Genomic DNA, 18,708 nt, shown 5'->3' with positions numbered 1-18,708 from the left:
TTTATTTACACAACTGGGTACAACTACCTTAACTACCCATGCAAGATGCCACCCAGGGAAAGGGCAAACTGAACTTTTCCAAGACAAAGTTCTCCTTCCTCATTATGCTCAGCAAAAGGAAGAGATTATAAGAATAATCTCTTATTCTTATAAGAATCACATCACAAATATAAAGAGTCAGAACATAACAACTACAATTAATTTAAATGAACATTTTGCATCACCCTTCAGGCCTTCCCAGGACCAATACTAACTAATGGGATCCTCAAAAGAAAAGAGGCAAAAAGGTGGTTAAAATGGTTATAATCTCATTTAACAACATGTAACAAAGTCCTTCTGCCACATGACAACATTTTGGGTCACACTGCAAGAGCAGAACATGCTTGGAGAAGCAATTTTGGGAGAACTCTTAACAAGTTCTACCTCATGCTTACTAAGAGGGGTTGTGTAAGAGGAACATTAACAAACTCACTTAATTCTACCTAATCCAAGTGACCAAAAAAATTAATTCTGAAGGGTTCTATTTCTCTAAGAAAATGCATCACTTGATAGGAAAAACATAAAGAATAATTTCTTGTTTTCCAAGGAGATGATCCACTAAAGGTTATTGTAAGGGTCAGAGTCAGTGAAGAACCAAACATAGGGATTTCAAAGGATATTTTTAAAAAGCTAAATCAAGAGTGAAGTCTGGATGTCTGTACCCCACCCTGACTTCCTCTAGCTTTAAAAGACATACCAGAACCTTGTAACTTTGGCTTTAAAGACCCAAAACATGATGAATGAGTCCCTCTCTGACAAGGAACGACGCTTTCCTTCGCAACACCTTATTTACAAGTTAACACAGAATTTACAGATAGAACTACTCACTGTAGTGCAAAGATTATGTGGTGTCAAGTTCATACACAAAGTCACCTTATAATCTAAAGTAAAGGCAAATAGAGTATGTTTGTCTTGTCTAAGCTAAGGAGCAGCCTCAGACACAGCCTGCAAGCAATGATGGGTGAGGTTCAAAGACTTCTCACGCACAGCTCGGGTATTTATAACCTCGCATGCACTGGGCTGTGAAATGTTTTCAGGTGGCTGTTTCCTGATCCAGTGGGTTTCTTTACTGCTTGTATTTTGGGCTTTCTGTAATGAGCACATCAGATGCTTTCCTGGAATATCATCAGCGTCTTTAAAGATCAGCATGCAATGAAATTCAGACTGCTTGTGTCACTGCCTGACAACAAGTGGCTGATTTTAAAAGGAAATTTATACTTCACTGCTCAGAATTTTTGGTTAGAATTTAAAGCAGGTAACATAGCATACATCAATGCAAAGAGACCATTTGACTCCTAGCTTTAAGGACAAAAAGAAGGGAAGATTCTTGGCAAAGCCACAAGAAGCCTTCCCTTTGGATTAACCTCTCTGGCCACACGGTGCCTCTGCTGCTCAACAAATACTGCAGAGCTGAGGGAAGTTTCTGCTGGTTAATCAGCAGCTGTAATCCATGAACTGCGCTGGTGCGAGCGGCATCGATCTGCTCGGGACCAAGGCAGGTCAATATTTGATCATCCTGAAGTGCTCTCGTTAGCTGGGACTGTCAGTCCTGCAGCAGCCACGTTCCCCTGGCTCAAACAAATCATTGATTTGCACCGTGCTACAGAACACGGAGCCGAGGCTGCCGGGCTCCGCGCGCACCCCGGCGCAGAGGACAATGAGTTTGGATCGAATTCCTGTCACACAAATCCGACCTGACACGATGCACTGCTCGCCAGCAATGCCGCTCACAGCTCTCTGGCTGCTCCTGAACTTCCCCTGCCTGCTCACCAGGGCTTCTCCAGGTGTATCTTTTGGGTTCTTTCAGCCGTCCAAGGTGGACACACAACAGTTTATGAAGAGCTTGGTTAATTAGAGAACTGTCACAAAGAGTATTTAATCATCTGACTGAAGCTGAGGATACACAAGCAATGAGATCAAGTGGTAAAGGAGCACAGCAGCAGTAAATTTAAGTACTAAAAGGTTGCAGAATTTTGGCTGGTTGCAGTAAAAGTGCTCATTTTGATCTCAATGGAAGCAAGAGCTCAGCTGGAATATTCCCCCAGTATCTACATTTGTACTGTATAAACTCTACATTACTTAACAAAGCCTCAGCACAGGTAGCACACCACAAAGCCCAGCAGTGATGTAAAACTTTCTGTGTCAATAGGAAAAAAACCTGCCATGTTCCAAAGAAACAATTTCATCAGATTTCATTTCCCACACAGAGTGAATTCTTCGGCAGACATCTGATTTGCCATCCACTGAAGTGCACAGTGTCTGAACAGTCTCAAGTGACAGGTTAAAAACACTTCATTTGTACAGTCCTCCCTGAAGACAAGCCTGGCCTCTGACATACTGTTCCTTTCTAAGTGATTAAACACTAGTATGAGGTTTTGAAATTTATTTCTAATGCACCAGGACTACAAAAGTTACACAAAGAACATGATAAAGAGGCAATACAATCAAAGCAAGCAGACACTCGAGCTCTGAAAAAGACACTTGACTAACTCTTTATTTCAAGAGTCCAAATCATTGCACACACAGGACTTCCACCAAGTTCAACAGGAGCCACAGTGGGTGCAGCGACGATACCTGACTGGCATGAACACTGCTGGACAGAAAGTTTTGCAGTTTCATATCAATATTTACATCTGCCAGTGTATACTGAATGCTCACAGACACTGAATGCAGAGTTTCTAACGCTGGGTATGCATGTCCTTCATTCAACCTCACAGTGCAGCACCAAGCCCTTACAGTGTTTATAAAGAAGGCTTTCAGCAAAAGGAAGAATATATTTTCTATACATATGCATCAGCTCATTTTCAGAGATTTATGCTAAGAAGGCCTCCCTCACATCCAGATCTAGGTCTAAAATGCTTTGACAAGGGAGTTGCACTTACATGGGAAGGAGACAAGCTGTTGGGAGCAACACCCTGTACACGTACACACAGACAAACGCACACAGAAACGCTTCACATGGAAATGAAGACAATCTGCTTCAGAAATCCTACACCCAACCTGGGGGCAGGTTTGCAGAGGTTGGGGATGTGTGTGGTGGAAGACCCAGTTCTGCCAGGCTCGCTGAGGACCCACAGGGTTTCTCAGTGGATGAGCACAGCAGCAAAGAGATCAATCCCTGAAAAGGGGCGCGTGTGGGCAGTGACCGTACTCCTGTTTTCCAGCTGTATCTCAGGTTCCCTCTTGCCTGCCAGGTTGAACTGGAAGGCCCCAGAGAACAGGAGACAGGGATGTAGGTCATCAGTTTAGGTGGAGTCTCAGAAGCAATTAGACATGACTGTCACACAGCTCTGGAAGGGGAGACAGACGGTTCGGAACACACGCTCGCCTTCCCGCGACACACCGTGAGTGCAAGACTCAGGACATCAATTACATCATCTCAACAGCTGCCAGTGTCCTGCCACCAGGTTATTCAGCTGCTGAGGACGGAGTTGTAGGATAAAGCAATACATCATGACTAGTTACAAATGAGGAAAGAAAAACCTCTTCCCCCTCTTCCTCAGGAAACACAAAATAAAACCATCATCTTTAATCCCAGACAACTCACATATCTCAAATTTTCCCCCATAGGCAAAAAGATCACTGCATGACTGGGTTTTATTTTTCTTTTTTCCCCCCACCTTTTCATCTTACATTTGCTAACTCAAAATCCAAAGTCAGAAAAAATATATATATTTAGTCAGAAGTACGTCAGTTACATTTTATTAACCTACTCCGAGGGAAAAGCTCCAGGGATTCACCATACAAGTATAAAACCCCTTTCAAACACCTAGGGGTTACTATATTAACTTCATCCCAGCAGTCAATCAATGCAGTAAAAAAATTAAAATACTGAAAATGGAAGCTTTTCCCCTCTTCCATGTGTCCAGTGATTGCTCCATTACAGCGTGATGAGGTCCACCAGGTTGCCTTTAGGAGGGGTCATGTTGTCTGGGAAGAAGTTGACTAACGTGTCAAACAGCTGAGTTCTCTGGGCATACGTGTGGTCAACGTCTGAAAATCCTGGGGGAGGAAGGAAAGGGGAAAGTAAGTCACTCCTCCCAGTCCCAACACTCCATTTAGCTGTGGAATTGTCCATTTGGGATAAATGTTAACGGCGCCCTCTGCCTCCACTAATAAGGCTGCCAGCTCTCCGTCCCACTACTGTGAGCACATATAGAGAGATTATGTCACCCCAAGCCAGCACTGCCATCAAGATGCCATAAAAAGTAATAAACAAATGCCTGTCAAGCTCACTGACAGCCCTGAAGAAACAGGGGAAGCAGGAGTTCTCAGGGGACTGCTCTGATGTCCCAGAAAACAAAATCCATGCAGCTATTTTTATTTGGTGCCTCATTTCTTCTGTCCTCGGGCTTTCTTCATTACCTTCACTGCCATAACCAGAACTGCTCCTTGGATTGCTTGGAGTTTTCCTTGAGAAAAGCTGTGCTGACAGCAGGAGTCCCAACTCAGAGTTGGTATTTACTCCCTGGACTTGCACCTGGCTGCATCTTGGCACACAGGAGCTTTGCAAACTGGTTTCTGGAGTGCTGCCTCCCAACACGGCAGGGTTTGGTTTGCATTGTTTATCCAAATCCTACACTAAAACCATCAGCAAGAACAACAGGGCAGGCACACAATGCTCTCCTCCACTTTGGATTACTTCCATTGCTGCTATCTCAAAGGAATGCTTTTTAATTCAGTGAACTGACTCCTCAGTTAATCAAAGTCAACCAACTTAATCAAATCAAGGAGGGCTGGGGTTTTTATTTTCAAAGCACCTCTTGATGTACATATCCTCCTATCTGTAAATCCAAAATCTGGATAAAGTATTGTACTGAGTCAAGAACTAATTCATCTTTTAAAATGCTTAAAACTAGGGAAAAGTTTTGAGGGTGGTGAAGCACTGGCACAGGTTGCCCAGGGAGGATGTGGATGTCCCATACCTGAAGTGTTCAAAGCCAGGTTGGATGGGGCTCGGAGCAACCTGGGATAGGGGAAGGCATCCCTGCCCATGGCAGAGGGGTTTGGAATGAGATGATTTTTGAAGGTCCCTTCCAGCCCAAACCATTCCATGAGTCTATGAAAAATCCTACTTTTTTGAAACTTGGGTTTTCTTTCTTTAGAAGAAGTTGGTCCTATCAGTCAACTTGATGTCTTCCAAACCACAGGAACACAGCAGAGCTTCCTCATCCAGCAGGGCAGAACTGCAGTGAGCTTTAACCTTCCCTCAGTTTCTCAGATTGGGAATTATACCTCCATCAAAAACTGAAGTTCATCCATTCTCTTAGCGAGAGTTCAGTGACTTGAGGACACCCCAGCAGTACAAGGATGTCATTTCTGCCTGTACCTTGCCTCCAGCTTGCCCAGGATGTGTCTCTGAGATCTCTCAAAGGGTTAACTGGACAGAGCAGTGAAACAAATCATGGCTTTGGCTCAGCCCTCCTGTTTCCAGCCCTTCACGCCACTGTTTTCTCCACTCTTGACACCCTGCCCAAAGAACTCGTTCTGCAGAGAACAGAGCGAACCAAACTACTCCAGGAATTGCAGTTATCACAGCAAACAGAGCCGTAGCCATGCTGTGAGATTCCAAAGTGACATGACAGGAGGTGCTTTATTCTGACCAAAGCTTCTGTTTACTTGGGTAACAGCGAAGGATCAGATGTAATTAGAGACACAAAATGATCCCGGGAGGCATTGGTTTAAAACCACTGATGTTGACAGATGTTTTAAATGTGGGCTTGAGGTATTGGACACTGGTCATTATAAATAACCTCTCAAATGTCTGGGTAGTGGCACTTTGCATATTGAAAAGAGCCTGCAATGTTCATAGGAACTACAACATTTGACATAAAACCAGTAGAAACTAAGAGTAATTATCAAAGAGAACATCATGTAATTCCTCTGACACACAATACTCACCGAGAGTCGTGAAATCCGAGCCAGACTTAAATAATGCTGAGGCAAGAAGCTGAAACTGCAGAAGAAGAGGTAAAGGGACAAAGAAAGAAAAAAGTGTTATTAACCACAAAGGCAAAAACCCCAAGGGATTCACAGAAGTACAAGTAGCTTTAGAGTTGCTGTGTTTTCTCCACACAATGCTCCTAACTCCTGTGCCATACACATGAATAAGAGCAGCAGGCACTTTCACATGAGCACCACAATTTGTCACCTTGGCACAAGTTAGATGCTTTTTCCTAGAATTAGAGCAGTGTTGATGCAATGAAAGGTATTTGACTGAGAGCTCTAAAAATCTCATTTTTTTACACATAATTTTTTGCCTCTTTGGCAGAAGGTAGAGTCCCTTCCGCACAGTAACATTCCCAGGGATTAACATGGTACAGGCTCAGCAGCCAGGGATTAGATGGCACAAACACAGGGTAACTGCTGGAGTGAGCATGAACTTCTTGAACACAGAGAAAGTTCTACCCCTCAGAGAGAAGCTGTGGATGCCCCAACCCTGGCAGTGTTCAAGGCCAGATGGGACTGAGCAATCTGATCTAATGGGTGCCATTCCCTGCCCATGGCAGGGGGTTTGGAACTCAATGATCCTTAACATCCCATCCAACGCAAACCATTCTAAGATTCCAATAACAACCCTTCTGAACTGCCAGAGATCTCACATCACAAATTTAAGGCAATATCTTCTTAACTAAAAATAAAAATTCTTTGTTTGGAACATCAAGACCATGAATATAAACATTTTACTTAACACATTCATGGTTTTATTCTCCCTTCAAGTTTCACTGATAGATGGTGACCACAGCATCTTCCTCTGCCCCTGACTGCTGTTTCCAGGAACCCAAGGAACAGCAAAGCTTAGTGCTTTGTCATGCTCCTGCAAGGAAAGAGTTGATTCCTTAAAGCCTTGAAATCTTGTGTCTCCTGCCTGTGTGTCTTTTCAGCACACAGCCTGAAGGAAAAGAAGGAAGGAAAAAAACCAGAAGAGAAGCAAATATGTTCAGGGAAGGAGTGGAAAGAACAGCCAGGCATTACATATCCATCAGTTTAATTTCAATTTCAATAAAAAATGGGAACACAGACAGTTTGTAGGCATGTAGGAGTGGAGAAGGTGATGAGTAGCAGCCAACGTGAATTTGGCAACAACAAGTTGAAGCACATCAATCTGATTTCTCCTATGAGGCAGAAGGCCCTAGGGATGGAACTTGGCAATAGACCTTGTCCATTCTGACTTTCATAGGAATTCTAACACTTTTATATGATATTTAAGGCACATTGTCAAGGCATTACTTAGATTAAGCCAACAGGGAAAGGCAAACAGGTCAAATAACTTTTCTGTGGGTGGCCATCAATGGTTTGACATCAAAATGGAGCCTTGAATCAGGAGTGATTCATCTGTGCCCCAGGGTCAGCATCACCCTGGTTTTCAGTGATAACCTGCTTGGCAGAACAGGGCAGGATCACCAGACCTTACACCACACTCTGACTGACTGCCAGCATGGAACAGACAGCCTTCCAACTGTTTTTCCACTTAATCCAAATTATAATGATGGATTGAGGTGCATTTCACCAGGGCCAAGTGCAAATCAACATAAACAAGAAAAATCAGCAATACAGAACAGGTGCAGAGGCTCTGTGAAAATGCACTTAGGCACTACAACAGATCACTATCACTTTATTATAAAACTGACAAATGCATGAAAAGGAGCAGAATCTTTAAATAAAATACTCTTGCTGTTATCAAGGTTTTAAAGTCACCGCTACAATAAGGAGCCCATTTTGGGATCCCCTGTATCAGCTAGCAACATATAAGGAAAGCACTAGAAAAAAAATTAAGTGTTCTAAAAGCAAGTTCTACAAAGAAAGCTCAAAGGAGTGAGGGCTGCAGAGAACAATGGCCAAACACAAAACTGCCAGAAATCACACATGCAAAAAGTAGAAAAAAAATAGAAAAAGAAGTAGAAAAAGTGCTACAGAAAGTAGATCTACAACCAAGTGCAAGAAGCTACAAAAACACTACAGTGACATCAGTTTCAATGTGACATCAAGGGGAAAATCAGGCTAAAATAAGGGTAAGTCTGGGGTAAGTCTGCATCCTTTGGGGAGAGCATGGTGAGACAGACACAGGATTGAGAAACTGGAGATGAGGGGGAAGGGGCTGCAAAGTGCCCTCCTGAGTGCAAGGCTGGTCACACTAAATCACTGCAATGCCCCACGTGGGTCCCACTGTGAGCCTCATTTGTGAGAGCAGCTTGGCTTCCCAGCAGCACCGAACTCAAACAGCTGCCCAGCAGAAATAGCTCCAGAAGTTCCAATAAACCCGTGGCTAAATCCTTGCAGCTTCTGAGAGGAAATGCCAGGCTCTGGCCATCCCTCCCTCCCACAGGATGGCTCAGGGGACGCTGCCAGCTGCCTGGTGGCACACCAAGCTGGGATAAAGCAGGTGCCACGTGCTCCCAGGGGTGCCCATGCTCCTGCAGCAATGCCCTGCTGGGAGCACAAAGCCACACTGGGGCTCAGGTGCCTGACCAAGAGGCCACATGAGCAGGGTTCAGCCAAGAACTCGCTGAGCTGAGACCAAAACCCTGCTGAAAATGGCCTCTGCCAAGTTTCCAGCCTCATCTGCACCAGGCATGATGGATTTTCATGGCTATGAGTTTCTTTGCAGCTTTGTGGGGAAGGAGGATCTTGTTCCCTTCTCCACTGGTGGTGCCACACTTGAGTTAACCTTGAGGGCTGTTGTTTGTTTGGTTTGAAATTTAATTTGTGTATCAGCTCACACTTGGAAAGCACTTTCTGACAGAAAAGTCAAGCATGTGAGTTAAGAACATCAGTTAAGGACAGTGCTGAACCCAAGCTGGTTCACTCTGCATTTGTATTACAATCCCAAACCCTACAATGCTCTCCCATAGGATCCCTGTGTTTTTCCCAAAGTGCAGGACAGTTCCTGCTCACTCTATACCAGGTCTCCTACACACCATTCCCAGCAGATATCCAATGTACTGTTTTCTTCACAAAGTACAAGCTCTGCTCTAAAGAAGGAATTAATTTCTTCATTGACTTTCTTATCATATTAATTGTTATTCTAACAGATGGCACTTCAAACTCTGATTAATTTTGGGTCTATTTGAAACTAACAGTATCTGATTTTTCAAAATATGTGGTGTTATGCAACAGCTTCTGAATTCACAGAAAAGCATGGCCCTCAAGCAAATCACACCTCACATCTCTCCCATCAGGCACCAGAATGAAACATCCAATTAATGACCATCTAGGAAAAACAATTTGCTTAATATCACACAGCAACTCTGTTATGGAGACAAGAGTAGAATTCAATTATCCAGCAGAAGCATCCAACTGCTTTAATCACACCACCACCCATTTTCTTCTGACAATCCCTCTGGCTCACTGGCTTCATCCATTCCAAATTAAGCCTCCACTCCAAAGACAGCATTTCCCTTTGTTACACAATTAACTTCTCTCTCTCTTGGAGACCCAACCAACCTCCTGAACAGAGGCAGGGGTTCCTTGGAGATAAACAGATCTGGTTAACTAATAGAAGGTCACATACTATTGTCTATTTTTATATATTTGCTGCACACCTCTGCCTTTGCACACACAAAATGATTAAGGGGGAATGAGTAACTCTCGTTTGGGATACCTGGCCAGTTGTGTGAATCAGACACAATTCTCCCTCCTCCTCTGTAATGCCTGTGTGAGAGTGCTCAGATCACAGCATAAACCAGTTCTTCAGCTTTGACCATCTCTTAGGGGCTGGTGAGACCCAGCACAGGCTCAAAGAGGCAAAGGGAAGCTCAAACCCTTTGAGGATGGAGCTGTTGCTGAAATTGGGAAGGCTGAACGCTGTTTTTGTAAAGGCTCCTTGGTTCCAAAGCCTCTGCTCCTGCAGCACTCAGGCTCTGAGGCTTTACAAAGAATCACAGCAGGACACAGAGAGGAGAAACAGGCTTTTCTTAGCTCCTTCCTAGAACTATTTTTCCCATTTGGGCTTCAGTTTTCCCAGAAATACCAGTCTAATGCAGATTCAAACAATACTTTTGGGCCCTGCTGGCTTTATCTGTCAAATTTATTAAAGACAAGGTCTTAAGAATGGAAAGTATGAAACAGCCTTGAACAGGGGCCTCCAGCCTCAGTCTACAAGCAAGTCAGGCCTCAGATTGGCCTCCAGGTCCTTGCTCTTTCTCCTACCACGCTCCAAGAAAAACATACTGTGAGTTTTCCTTGTGCTTTGTATCTGTTTTACAACAATCATGGGATTGAGCTTCATCAGTTGTTGAATCTCCATGTACAAAATCATGCTGCTCTCTCATACTTGGAAAGCACTGGACATTTTTTGTGTCATCTTGATTTCTACTGCAGCCCATTTAACAGCAGCAAAGTTCTGGGTATGATTACTGCAGTGTTCAAGGAGCATCTTCAGCTTTTATACATGAACTACTGATGTTTTTGTGATTTAACAGCATCTGTTTTTCTCTAAGCACAAAATTTGGAATTAAATTTGATATTTATTTTGACCATCCTCTTATCTTTAAAAGCCTGCTGTTGTAATCTTCCACCAAATTCACATCTGTGTGTGACAGAGAAGAACAGCCATGCCAGCAGAAAATTTTACACCAGCAAATGACCCATTTATACAATCTTAATTTTAATCTGTTAAATCAGGGGCAAAATTCCCCCTTTTCTAGAAATTTACCCTCCTTTTCCTATAGTGTCAGGGCTATTGACCTACAGCCACTAAAAAGATCCACTGATTTGGGAACACTGAACTGACTGAGGAGGTTTAAGTGATGCCAAGCAGAATCACAGTTGAAGACTGGATCTGCATTTGTGGGCAGAGAAGTTGCTGGCACACAGCCTGTGGATACTAAACCAAGCACCCATGCAATACCTGTTACTTGCAGGCATCTACTTCATTTCAGAGTAATAAAAAAGGGGGAAAAAATAGTCCCTAAAATTCACAGCAACAGAATGAAAATCTTGGGGTATGTTCCTACTATCAATCATTCATGCTACTTTAAACAAAATCGGTTACTAAGGCCAAAGTAAGTTTCAAGAACAGTCTGTTTGTTTTCCTTGGCATGCAACTGCAAACAGCTGAACAGACTTGCCTAACTAAGTCAGAAGGAATTACTTCTATTACAAAGCAAGCAAGCCTCACCACAAGGGGAAATTCTGCTTGTAATGGTATATAACACCACCCAGATCTCCATCCATAAAACATGAAGCCATACAGGCCACTCTCCAGAATTACTGCATGAAGTTGGGGATGAAACTATTCAGTCTGGTCCTTCCCAAATTTAACAGCTGCCCTGGAAAGAGGGAAAACAGGCAGGAATTGATTCCCTGAAGTTCTAAGATGCCTTTCAGCATTTAATGGCTGCAGCCAATCACATCTATCACCTTTGCTATTAATCGAGATACAAATCAAATAAAGGCAGGGTATGGAGGTGTCTGGGCTGAGAGACACAATCAAACTGGTGCTTGAAATTCGATATGGAATCCAAAATGCCTGCGTCAGTCAGTCCTTTGGAAAGCACAGGAGCTATTTGAAGATGCAATGCCAGAGCAAAAAGCCAACTCGATGTGATAACCGGAAGGTAAATTGACGTCAGCTGGAAATGCACCCAGTCAGTACCAGCCCAGCAGCTGGCTCTGTGCCACAGCCCTGGCAGATCTGTCCCAGTGGAAAAAAAAGCTTTGGATGTTAAGGCTTTATGATCAGCACAATGAGTAATAATTAAAAAAAAAAAATCCAAACAAAAAACAAAATAGCAAAACCCAAACAACAAAGCGTCCCAGAAATTGTGAGATGAGCTTTGGAGATGGCTGGGATGGATGGAAGCTTTAATTCTGCTGAATGGTGAGTGCTGATCTGACAGCCCAGCAGGACAGACAGAAGCTATTGGATTTTGTTTGGATCAGACATTAGGCCTGCAGAGAAAGAATCCACAATATATTCACTCAGCTGGACTGAGCTATGTAAGCTCATTCACTGGATCATTAATGTTCAGAACACCAGTGAGCTCTCTGAAAAGGGGTAATTCTTTTTTTCATTTTATTCTGCTTCTACTGGTATGATACAGCTTCTACATTCCCAAAATCTCAGAGGAGCCATGCAGGCATGTAAATTCTCCATTCCTACAAGGTGGACAAGTTGAACACTGAGCAGGGAAAAGGAAAAGGAGGACATTAAAGGGTTTTCTGTGCCAGATGTGCCTAAATGCAGCTTCTGCAGCAGCTCCCTCGGTCTGTGGGCGACAGGAGGCAGCAGGAACTAGCAGAAGAGCTTGCTCATCACACCACAGATGTTTGCTGTTCAGGGAATAATAAAAAGGCCCAGCCAGCCATGAGATGCAAGATCTCCTTAGGAATAACTGGCAGAGGAGAGGCAGGCTACCAGCACACAGGTGTGACGTGGAGAAAAAAGGAGATCAGAGAACACAGGACACATCTTATAGGAGTGGGAGGGAAAAAGAGAGCATCTGGATGGGGGCTTGTACTGGGTGGGTTAGTACAGGCTTGAACAGGAAGAAGAAACCTTGAATTCTGGGCTCAGTTTTGGGCCCCTCACAAGAAGAAAGTCACTGAGGGGATGGAGTTTGTCCAGGGAGGGGAATGGAGCTGGGGAAGGGTCTGAGGCACCAGGAGGGGCTGAGGGAGCTGGGAAGGGGCTCAGCCTGGAGCAAAGAAGGCTCAGGGGGGACCTTCTGGCTCTGCACAACCCCTGACAGGAGAGGGCAGCCAGGACAGGGTTACTCCCAAGTAACAGAACACAGGAGAAGAGGAAATGGCCTGAAATTAAGACTGAGTATCAGGAAAAAATTCACCATAAGGGCTGTCCAGCTCTGGCACAGGCTGCCTGGGGAAGTATAATCCCCTTCTCTGGAGGTATTTAAAAGCCATTAGATGTTGCACGTGGGGACATGGTTTAGTAGTGGCCTTTGCAGTGCTGAGGCAATGATTGCACTTGATGGCCTTAAAGGTCTTTTCCAACCTCAGAGACTCTGGAAGTGTTACCACACTGGGAAGACAACACATATTGGGGGGAAAAAAAAATTTCCTTCCCCACTTTAAGAAAAGCAGGATCATCTGCAGTCTTTCCTATGCTAGAGATGGCTAGAAAGGATGTGAAACTACTTGATATGGAACAATTTGAACAAGAAACCATTTAGAGAGAACAGAGAGTCACAGCACTTAAATATTTTGTTGAATCACATGTTTATAAACACTGATTACAATTTATGACAAATGAGATCACTTCTAAGATCCCGATAAAACTTTTTTCCTCATTCTAACCCTACAATTCCATCCTGTGCACATGCAAGAATATTTTTATATTCTCCCCCAAGACCTTTCAGTGTCTGTATAATCTTTTCTTTAGCTAAAGTAGCAAGTTAAAGCCACCAGATTAAGAGATTTAATCCAGGGACTCAGCGTGGAATAGAACTGCCCCTCCTCCTATCGAGATTTTATAAATGGAGCTGTTGAATCCCTTCCCATGTCATTAAGGAAAGAAGACAGCAAGAACCCCAGACTCTTCCTTATCTACCCATCAGGAGCTGAATGTTGGCACGTCTCAGCTGGCTGCCCCAAACTCCATGTGGAAATTAATGCCAGAGTCAAATCAACCACCTTATGTGACACTTCTGACTATTTCTTTAATCTGTTTTGTAAAGTGACACGCACTGCAGTACTGGAATCAAAACAGGAAATGGGAACAAATTCCTGGAATAAATAAAGAACATGTCTACTGGATAATATTCAAAAGGCAAAGGACATAAGATTTTAAGGGTAGCAAGCAGTGTACAGGTATAAACTACTTCAAGAAATATTGATCATATTGATCATCTTTGGAAAAGCTTTCCCTCCCCAGAGATGCTGAATATTGAGAAGCCTGGGCATGAGTAAGTTTCTTTCCCTTTCTACTGCACAACCAACTACAGACTGGTGACATTTCAGAGAGTTTACATTTCAATTAAAGCTCCCAAAATACACACCAGCACACTGGAATTAAAACAAGGCTTAGCCTTCACTCTTAGGAATACAAAAGCTATTTTATCTGGACCTGCAGTTGTTACATGACTGTTTCCAAAACAGTCTGACTTAAGTGCAGAGAAATACGTGATACAGCAAAGTGTCTGGCACCTGCTGAGCTTTTACAAATTGAATAAAACCCAGATTTAAGAAGCCCAAAACTTTCAATGAGAATGACTCTAAATTTCTTTAGGACAAGGTTCTTTGATCCTCACCTCCTTTGTCTCCTCAGGGTCCGAGTGATCCACAGTTACATATAAATCATTCTGCAGGTACTTCAGTGCACTGAGAGGGTCAGTCTGAGCTTTCTCCTCAAACCTGCAGAGAATAAACAGAAAACTTGAGCACAGCCACATCCTTCAGGACTAAACTGGTTCAAACCCATCTAACAAACCCAGTATTTCCAAAGAAAACCACGCTAGTGAGCCTCATGTTTGATGGGATCTCAAGCCAGACTGAAACATGGAAGAGGTTTTTTGGGGTGTAAAGGAGTTAAAAGGGTAAAGTATTACATTCTTACTAAAAATATTCAAAAGCATATGCACAGAAACTTCTTAATATATAAATATAAAATCTTGAGTACAGCTTGTCTTCCACAAATGAAGTCAGATGTGAGCAGCATCTCACAGAGCAGACACAGGCAAGCCTTGAGCACTTCAGCCCCTGGGATACTGACATCCCACCTTCAGAAAGAGCACAGCTCCACAAAAATCCTGTGCACCACCACCATTATTTCCCCGTTGTCTTTTAATGAACAGGAACTGCAACTTCTGTGAATTCCCTCAAGAAGTGAACAGAGCCCTCAGGATATGATTCTGGGCTCAGCACACTCAGTGAGCAGAGCTGCTTCCCTGCAGCACTGAGCTGGTTGCATAAGCCTGGAAAGGATGAGGTTTAAAATCATCTTTTTCCTCCTCTCACCTACCCCTGAGTGCAGCATCACACTGTTTGTCATTTTATCATATTGTTATTTTTTAATTTGGGTCATCTACCTGGCTATTTATACCACAGTGGACATGTGCAGCCTGAATTTTGAAACTGCCTAAAGATGTCAGCGATTGAACAGCACAGGGAGCACAAAGACCTGCTGCATCTGACAGTTTGGTCACTACACATGGTTTCAGACACTGCCAGAGATTTTCTCAGATGACACCACCATGGTCCAGAGAGCTGAAGTGCTTTAAATGAGTGGAATCACTGTCACCTTGCTCCTTCTCAGCTGCCCAGCCTGGCTGACTGGTACTGAACAAGCTCATAGGAAAAACAGGACCCAGGCTGATGCTGTGGGATTGCTGTGGATGCAAGGCCAGCACCTGTTCTGGTACCCAGAGTCTGGGGCAGTGCAGGTAAAGGGCAGGCAGTGACTCCACAGCAACTCAGCCCCAGCCAGGCATCCATCCCACCATTCCTGGTTGCTCAGGTCTGGCTCCTTCACAGAAACCCCAAAAATGGGAGCATGGTGCATAAACCCCAAACTTCTGCCAGGTAACACGCAGCAACATTTCCTTCAAGTGCAATTTAAGCAAGTAGAAACAAATAATTCAGAGCTGTCTCTGCACAGCTGCATTTCCATACCATCACATCTGGGTTTAATAAACCTCCCAGATAACTGGGCAAGGCCTTTATTCATTCTTGTAGGTATTCACATCTACTGTGTGGCTAATCTCAGTGTCTCACCCAGCCACAGTGGCTGGGAGTTGAGTACAGCAATTTGCTTGCTGCCTCAGAAATAAAATACCATCAGGTATTTTAACCTGACCTTCTAACTCTTGGCAGAGCCTGATAACAAAGTATTCTCCCCCAGAATGCAGGGAGAGCTATTTACTGCTTTCAAATGATTTGCTGGGTCCTGAAAGGCTCTCTCACTGCTGCAATTTCTTGACTAAGGCAACACCATAAGCTTGATTTTGAAAAGCTGCTGCCCTTAATAGCAAATACAAGGCAGCTCTGAAGCATCCAGAGTGCAAGAAGCACTGCAGTGTAGCTGAATTCTGCCTAAGTGAGCTCTTTCAGGAGTTTCTGAATGAGAAACTCTGATGACCTCACCACAGTTGAGTCTCAGATGTGCAAAGGCATCCAGCCCCCAGACTTCATTAGCATCCTTGCAGGCTGTTACTATCTCCAAGCAGTGTTTCCAAAACATACTCCATTTCCTTGGGAGGTGACAGCACCAAAACACATGCTGATGAGCAGCACAGTGAAAAGGGAATCTAAAAATTCCCCATGACTCCCCACACAATAATCAGATTTTTCTACTTTTAGAATAGCATGGGCAAAATGAATCAAGTTAATTTTGTAGTTTAGCTCTGGTCCACTGCTTTTTATTAAAATAATTTAAAAGAATAATCAAGAAAAGTGCAGAAGGTTTAGAAGGGACCTTGAAGATCATCTAGTTCCATATAACCAACAAAGTGATATTTCACAAGATGGTTTATGAGATATTTGAGTCTTAGCAACTTGAAAAAAAACCAGACACCTGGAAAAGGAAATTGCAAACCACCTTTGCTTCTATACCTGTGCTTTCTGATGAGGTATTTGCAGTGTCTTAGCAGATATTCCTTTGAAGGTCGACAGAGCTTCAGAGACCAGAAATCATCTAATCTCATCTTTGGAGAGCAGGATTTACCAGGATTCCCTCCAAATAAGTAATGAACCTAAGGAAATGAGAGGCAGATCAAAAAATTGATTGTTTGTGTAAATCTACTGAACAAAGACAATTTACTGTGTCAGCAGCTTTGCAGAGGTTTATTCTGGTGGGATAAACTCTGCCTTTTAGACAAGTTGCTCCATCTTATTATCAGCCTCACTTTGTCCACTTGGAGATGAAGAAAGTTCTCCTGAACAATTTACATTTTAAGGTAATAAAAGAGTTGTACTCTTACAACATCCCTTTAGCAGATACCTGAGATATTTATAAATCAACATCCAAAATTCATGCAAACTCTTTCTTTAGGAAAAGCCTATGAGAATGATAAATCCTTAAGCACTGACAAAGTGAACTGGAAGTCTTGAAGATCTCCAAAGTAAAGTGAGAGCAAGCCCAGTCCAGCACAATCTAGACTTAGAGAGAGGCAAACTTCCAGAAAAGTGGAAATGTCACAAAAGAACTGTTTATTTCTTTGCTACATTTTTCTTCCCATCATGTGGTAACTTCAGACTCTGAACTGTTGATATTAAACATGCTACAAAGGACCTTCAAATAGTGAAGTTTAACAAGTCCAACAGCCTACCTTTCCCCATGGCTTTAAAAATAATCACTCAAAACAATGTATTCTGCATCCCACTGCTGAAGGCTCTCCTTATTTATATCAGAGGAGTTTAGAAAGGTCATTGGAACAGAGGTTTCTAAAAATAAGACTCTTCAAAACAAGCACATCAAACAGCTCCTCAGATAAAGCTGGGCAACTGGGATGATTTAGCAGCCTTCAGAGTAACTCAGAAAATACTACTCTCTCATGGTGCCTTATACTTAGAAGTAAAAGCAGAACAGTATTTACTTATTTACTGTATCATTACAGTGAAGACAACAAGCAATGCAATTTCCCCATACAGAATCTGCACCCATTCCTCCTTAAAATCCCCCAAGTTTTGGGCTAGCTGGGTTTCCCAAATTTGATAACATTCTGCAGAATGCAAGACTAAAATATGTTTTTCTTTAACTCAGACTGTTTCAGACTAGGGAGAATTTTTAGAAAAATCCATGAAAGGACCAGTAAACGTGTCACAGTAATTTAAATTCATGAGTTTGTGAACCTAATCTGTGGGTTTGTGCTTTACTGGTTAATATGTACAAAGCTTTAATTTTACTGAGCTGTCCCATACACTAAACCAAGTTTTAAGTCCATTTAAGTATGAATGTGTCCATTGGAGTCTGACAGTGCTAAAGAATGACAGTTCCTTCTGACATGCAGGGCAAAGTCAGGCACCTCTGATTCAGAGGATTCTTAGCTGTGATTAGTTCACTCAAACACATCTTTTCCTAGAAATTTTGGTAACTACCTGTTCTCATTTATTCACCAACAGATGAGATTAAATCCCTGAGGATAATGAATGAAGCTTTGTGTGTTCTGAAGTGTGAGAACAGATCTCATGTTTACTTCATACTGACATTAAAAGTACTTCAGCACCTTATTTCAAAATGTGAGAAGTTAGAGTTATTCACCATATTAATCCAAACATTCAAAAAGGATATTTATTGTACCATCTTTAAGGAAATAGCTACATCTTCAGAACAAAAAGACTTTAAAAATTAAAAATCACTTTTTACCTTGTGCAGCTCATCATACACCAGCTGATGGGCAAACCTTGGGCAGGGCTCCTCTTCCTGAAGGCTTTTACCTGGATTCTCTTTTGCTGCTTGGTCATTCTTATAGACACAAGACCTGAAATTTAAAGCAGTAAAGAATTATTAGTTGTACCTACAGGAAGCCCAAAAAGTTGCTGAAAGGCTGGAAGCCACAAATGATGTAAAACACCAAAGGTTTTCTTACTTCTCTTAATGTTGTCCTCTATTATCCCATCCCATCCCATCCCATCCCATCCCATCCCATCCCATCCCATCCCATCCCATCCCTTCTCTCTACAAAGAACCCAGCCAGCAATCAGAGGTCATCTTGGCTGAAAATAGTCCTCAAGCACAAGCCAAAAAGGAAAAAATTCCAGAAAATTATTTGT

General features: G+C 42.9%; 1 protein-coding gene across 2 annotated transcripts in view; it reads right to left on the bottom strand.

Moving 5' to 3' along the window:
- Nucleotides 1–1,176: 1,176 nt before the first annotated feature.
- Nucleotides 1,177–18,708, bottom strand: part of MKLN1 (muskelin 1) — a 99,593-nt gene continuing 82,061 nt past the window's right edge. Inside the window, exons 14-18 of one of the 2 annotated variants that reach the window (XM_058804802.1) lie at nt 18,302–18,416; nt 16,549–16,688; nt 14,250–14,352; nt 5,941–5,995; nt 1,177–4,041 (exon numbers count right to left, since the gene is read on the bottom strand). In XM_058804802.1, the coding sequence (XP_058660785.1) occupies nt 3,920–4,041; nt 5,941–5,995; nt 14,250–14,352; nt 16,549–16,688; nt 18,302–18,416 (535 nt within the window). In that variant the 3' untranslated portion in view covers nt 1,177–3,919. The remainder of the gene's footprint in view (nt 4,042–5,940; nt 5,996–14,249; nt 14,353–16,548; nt 16,689–18,301; nt 18,417–18,708) is intronic. The other variant, XM_058804803.1, reaches the window with a different exon arrangement.

Source organism: Ammospiza caudacuta, chromosome 5 (genome assembly GCF_027887145.1).
Source record: "Ammospiza caudacuta isolate bAmmCau1 chromosome 5, bAmmCau1.pri, whole genome shotgun sequence".
Lineage (NCBI taxonomy): Eukaryota > Metazoa > Chordata > Aves > Passeriformes > Passerellidae > Ammospiza > Ammospiza caudacuta.
Note: the sequence above shows the minus strand (reverse complement) of the source record. Positions and strands in the feature narration are given on the sequence as shown.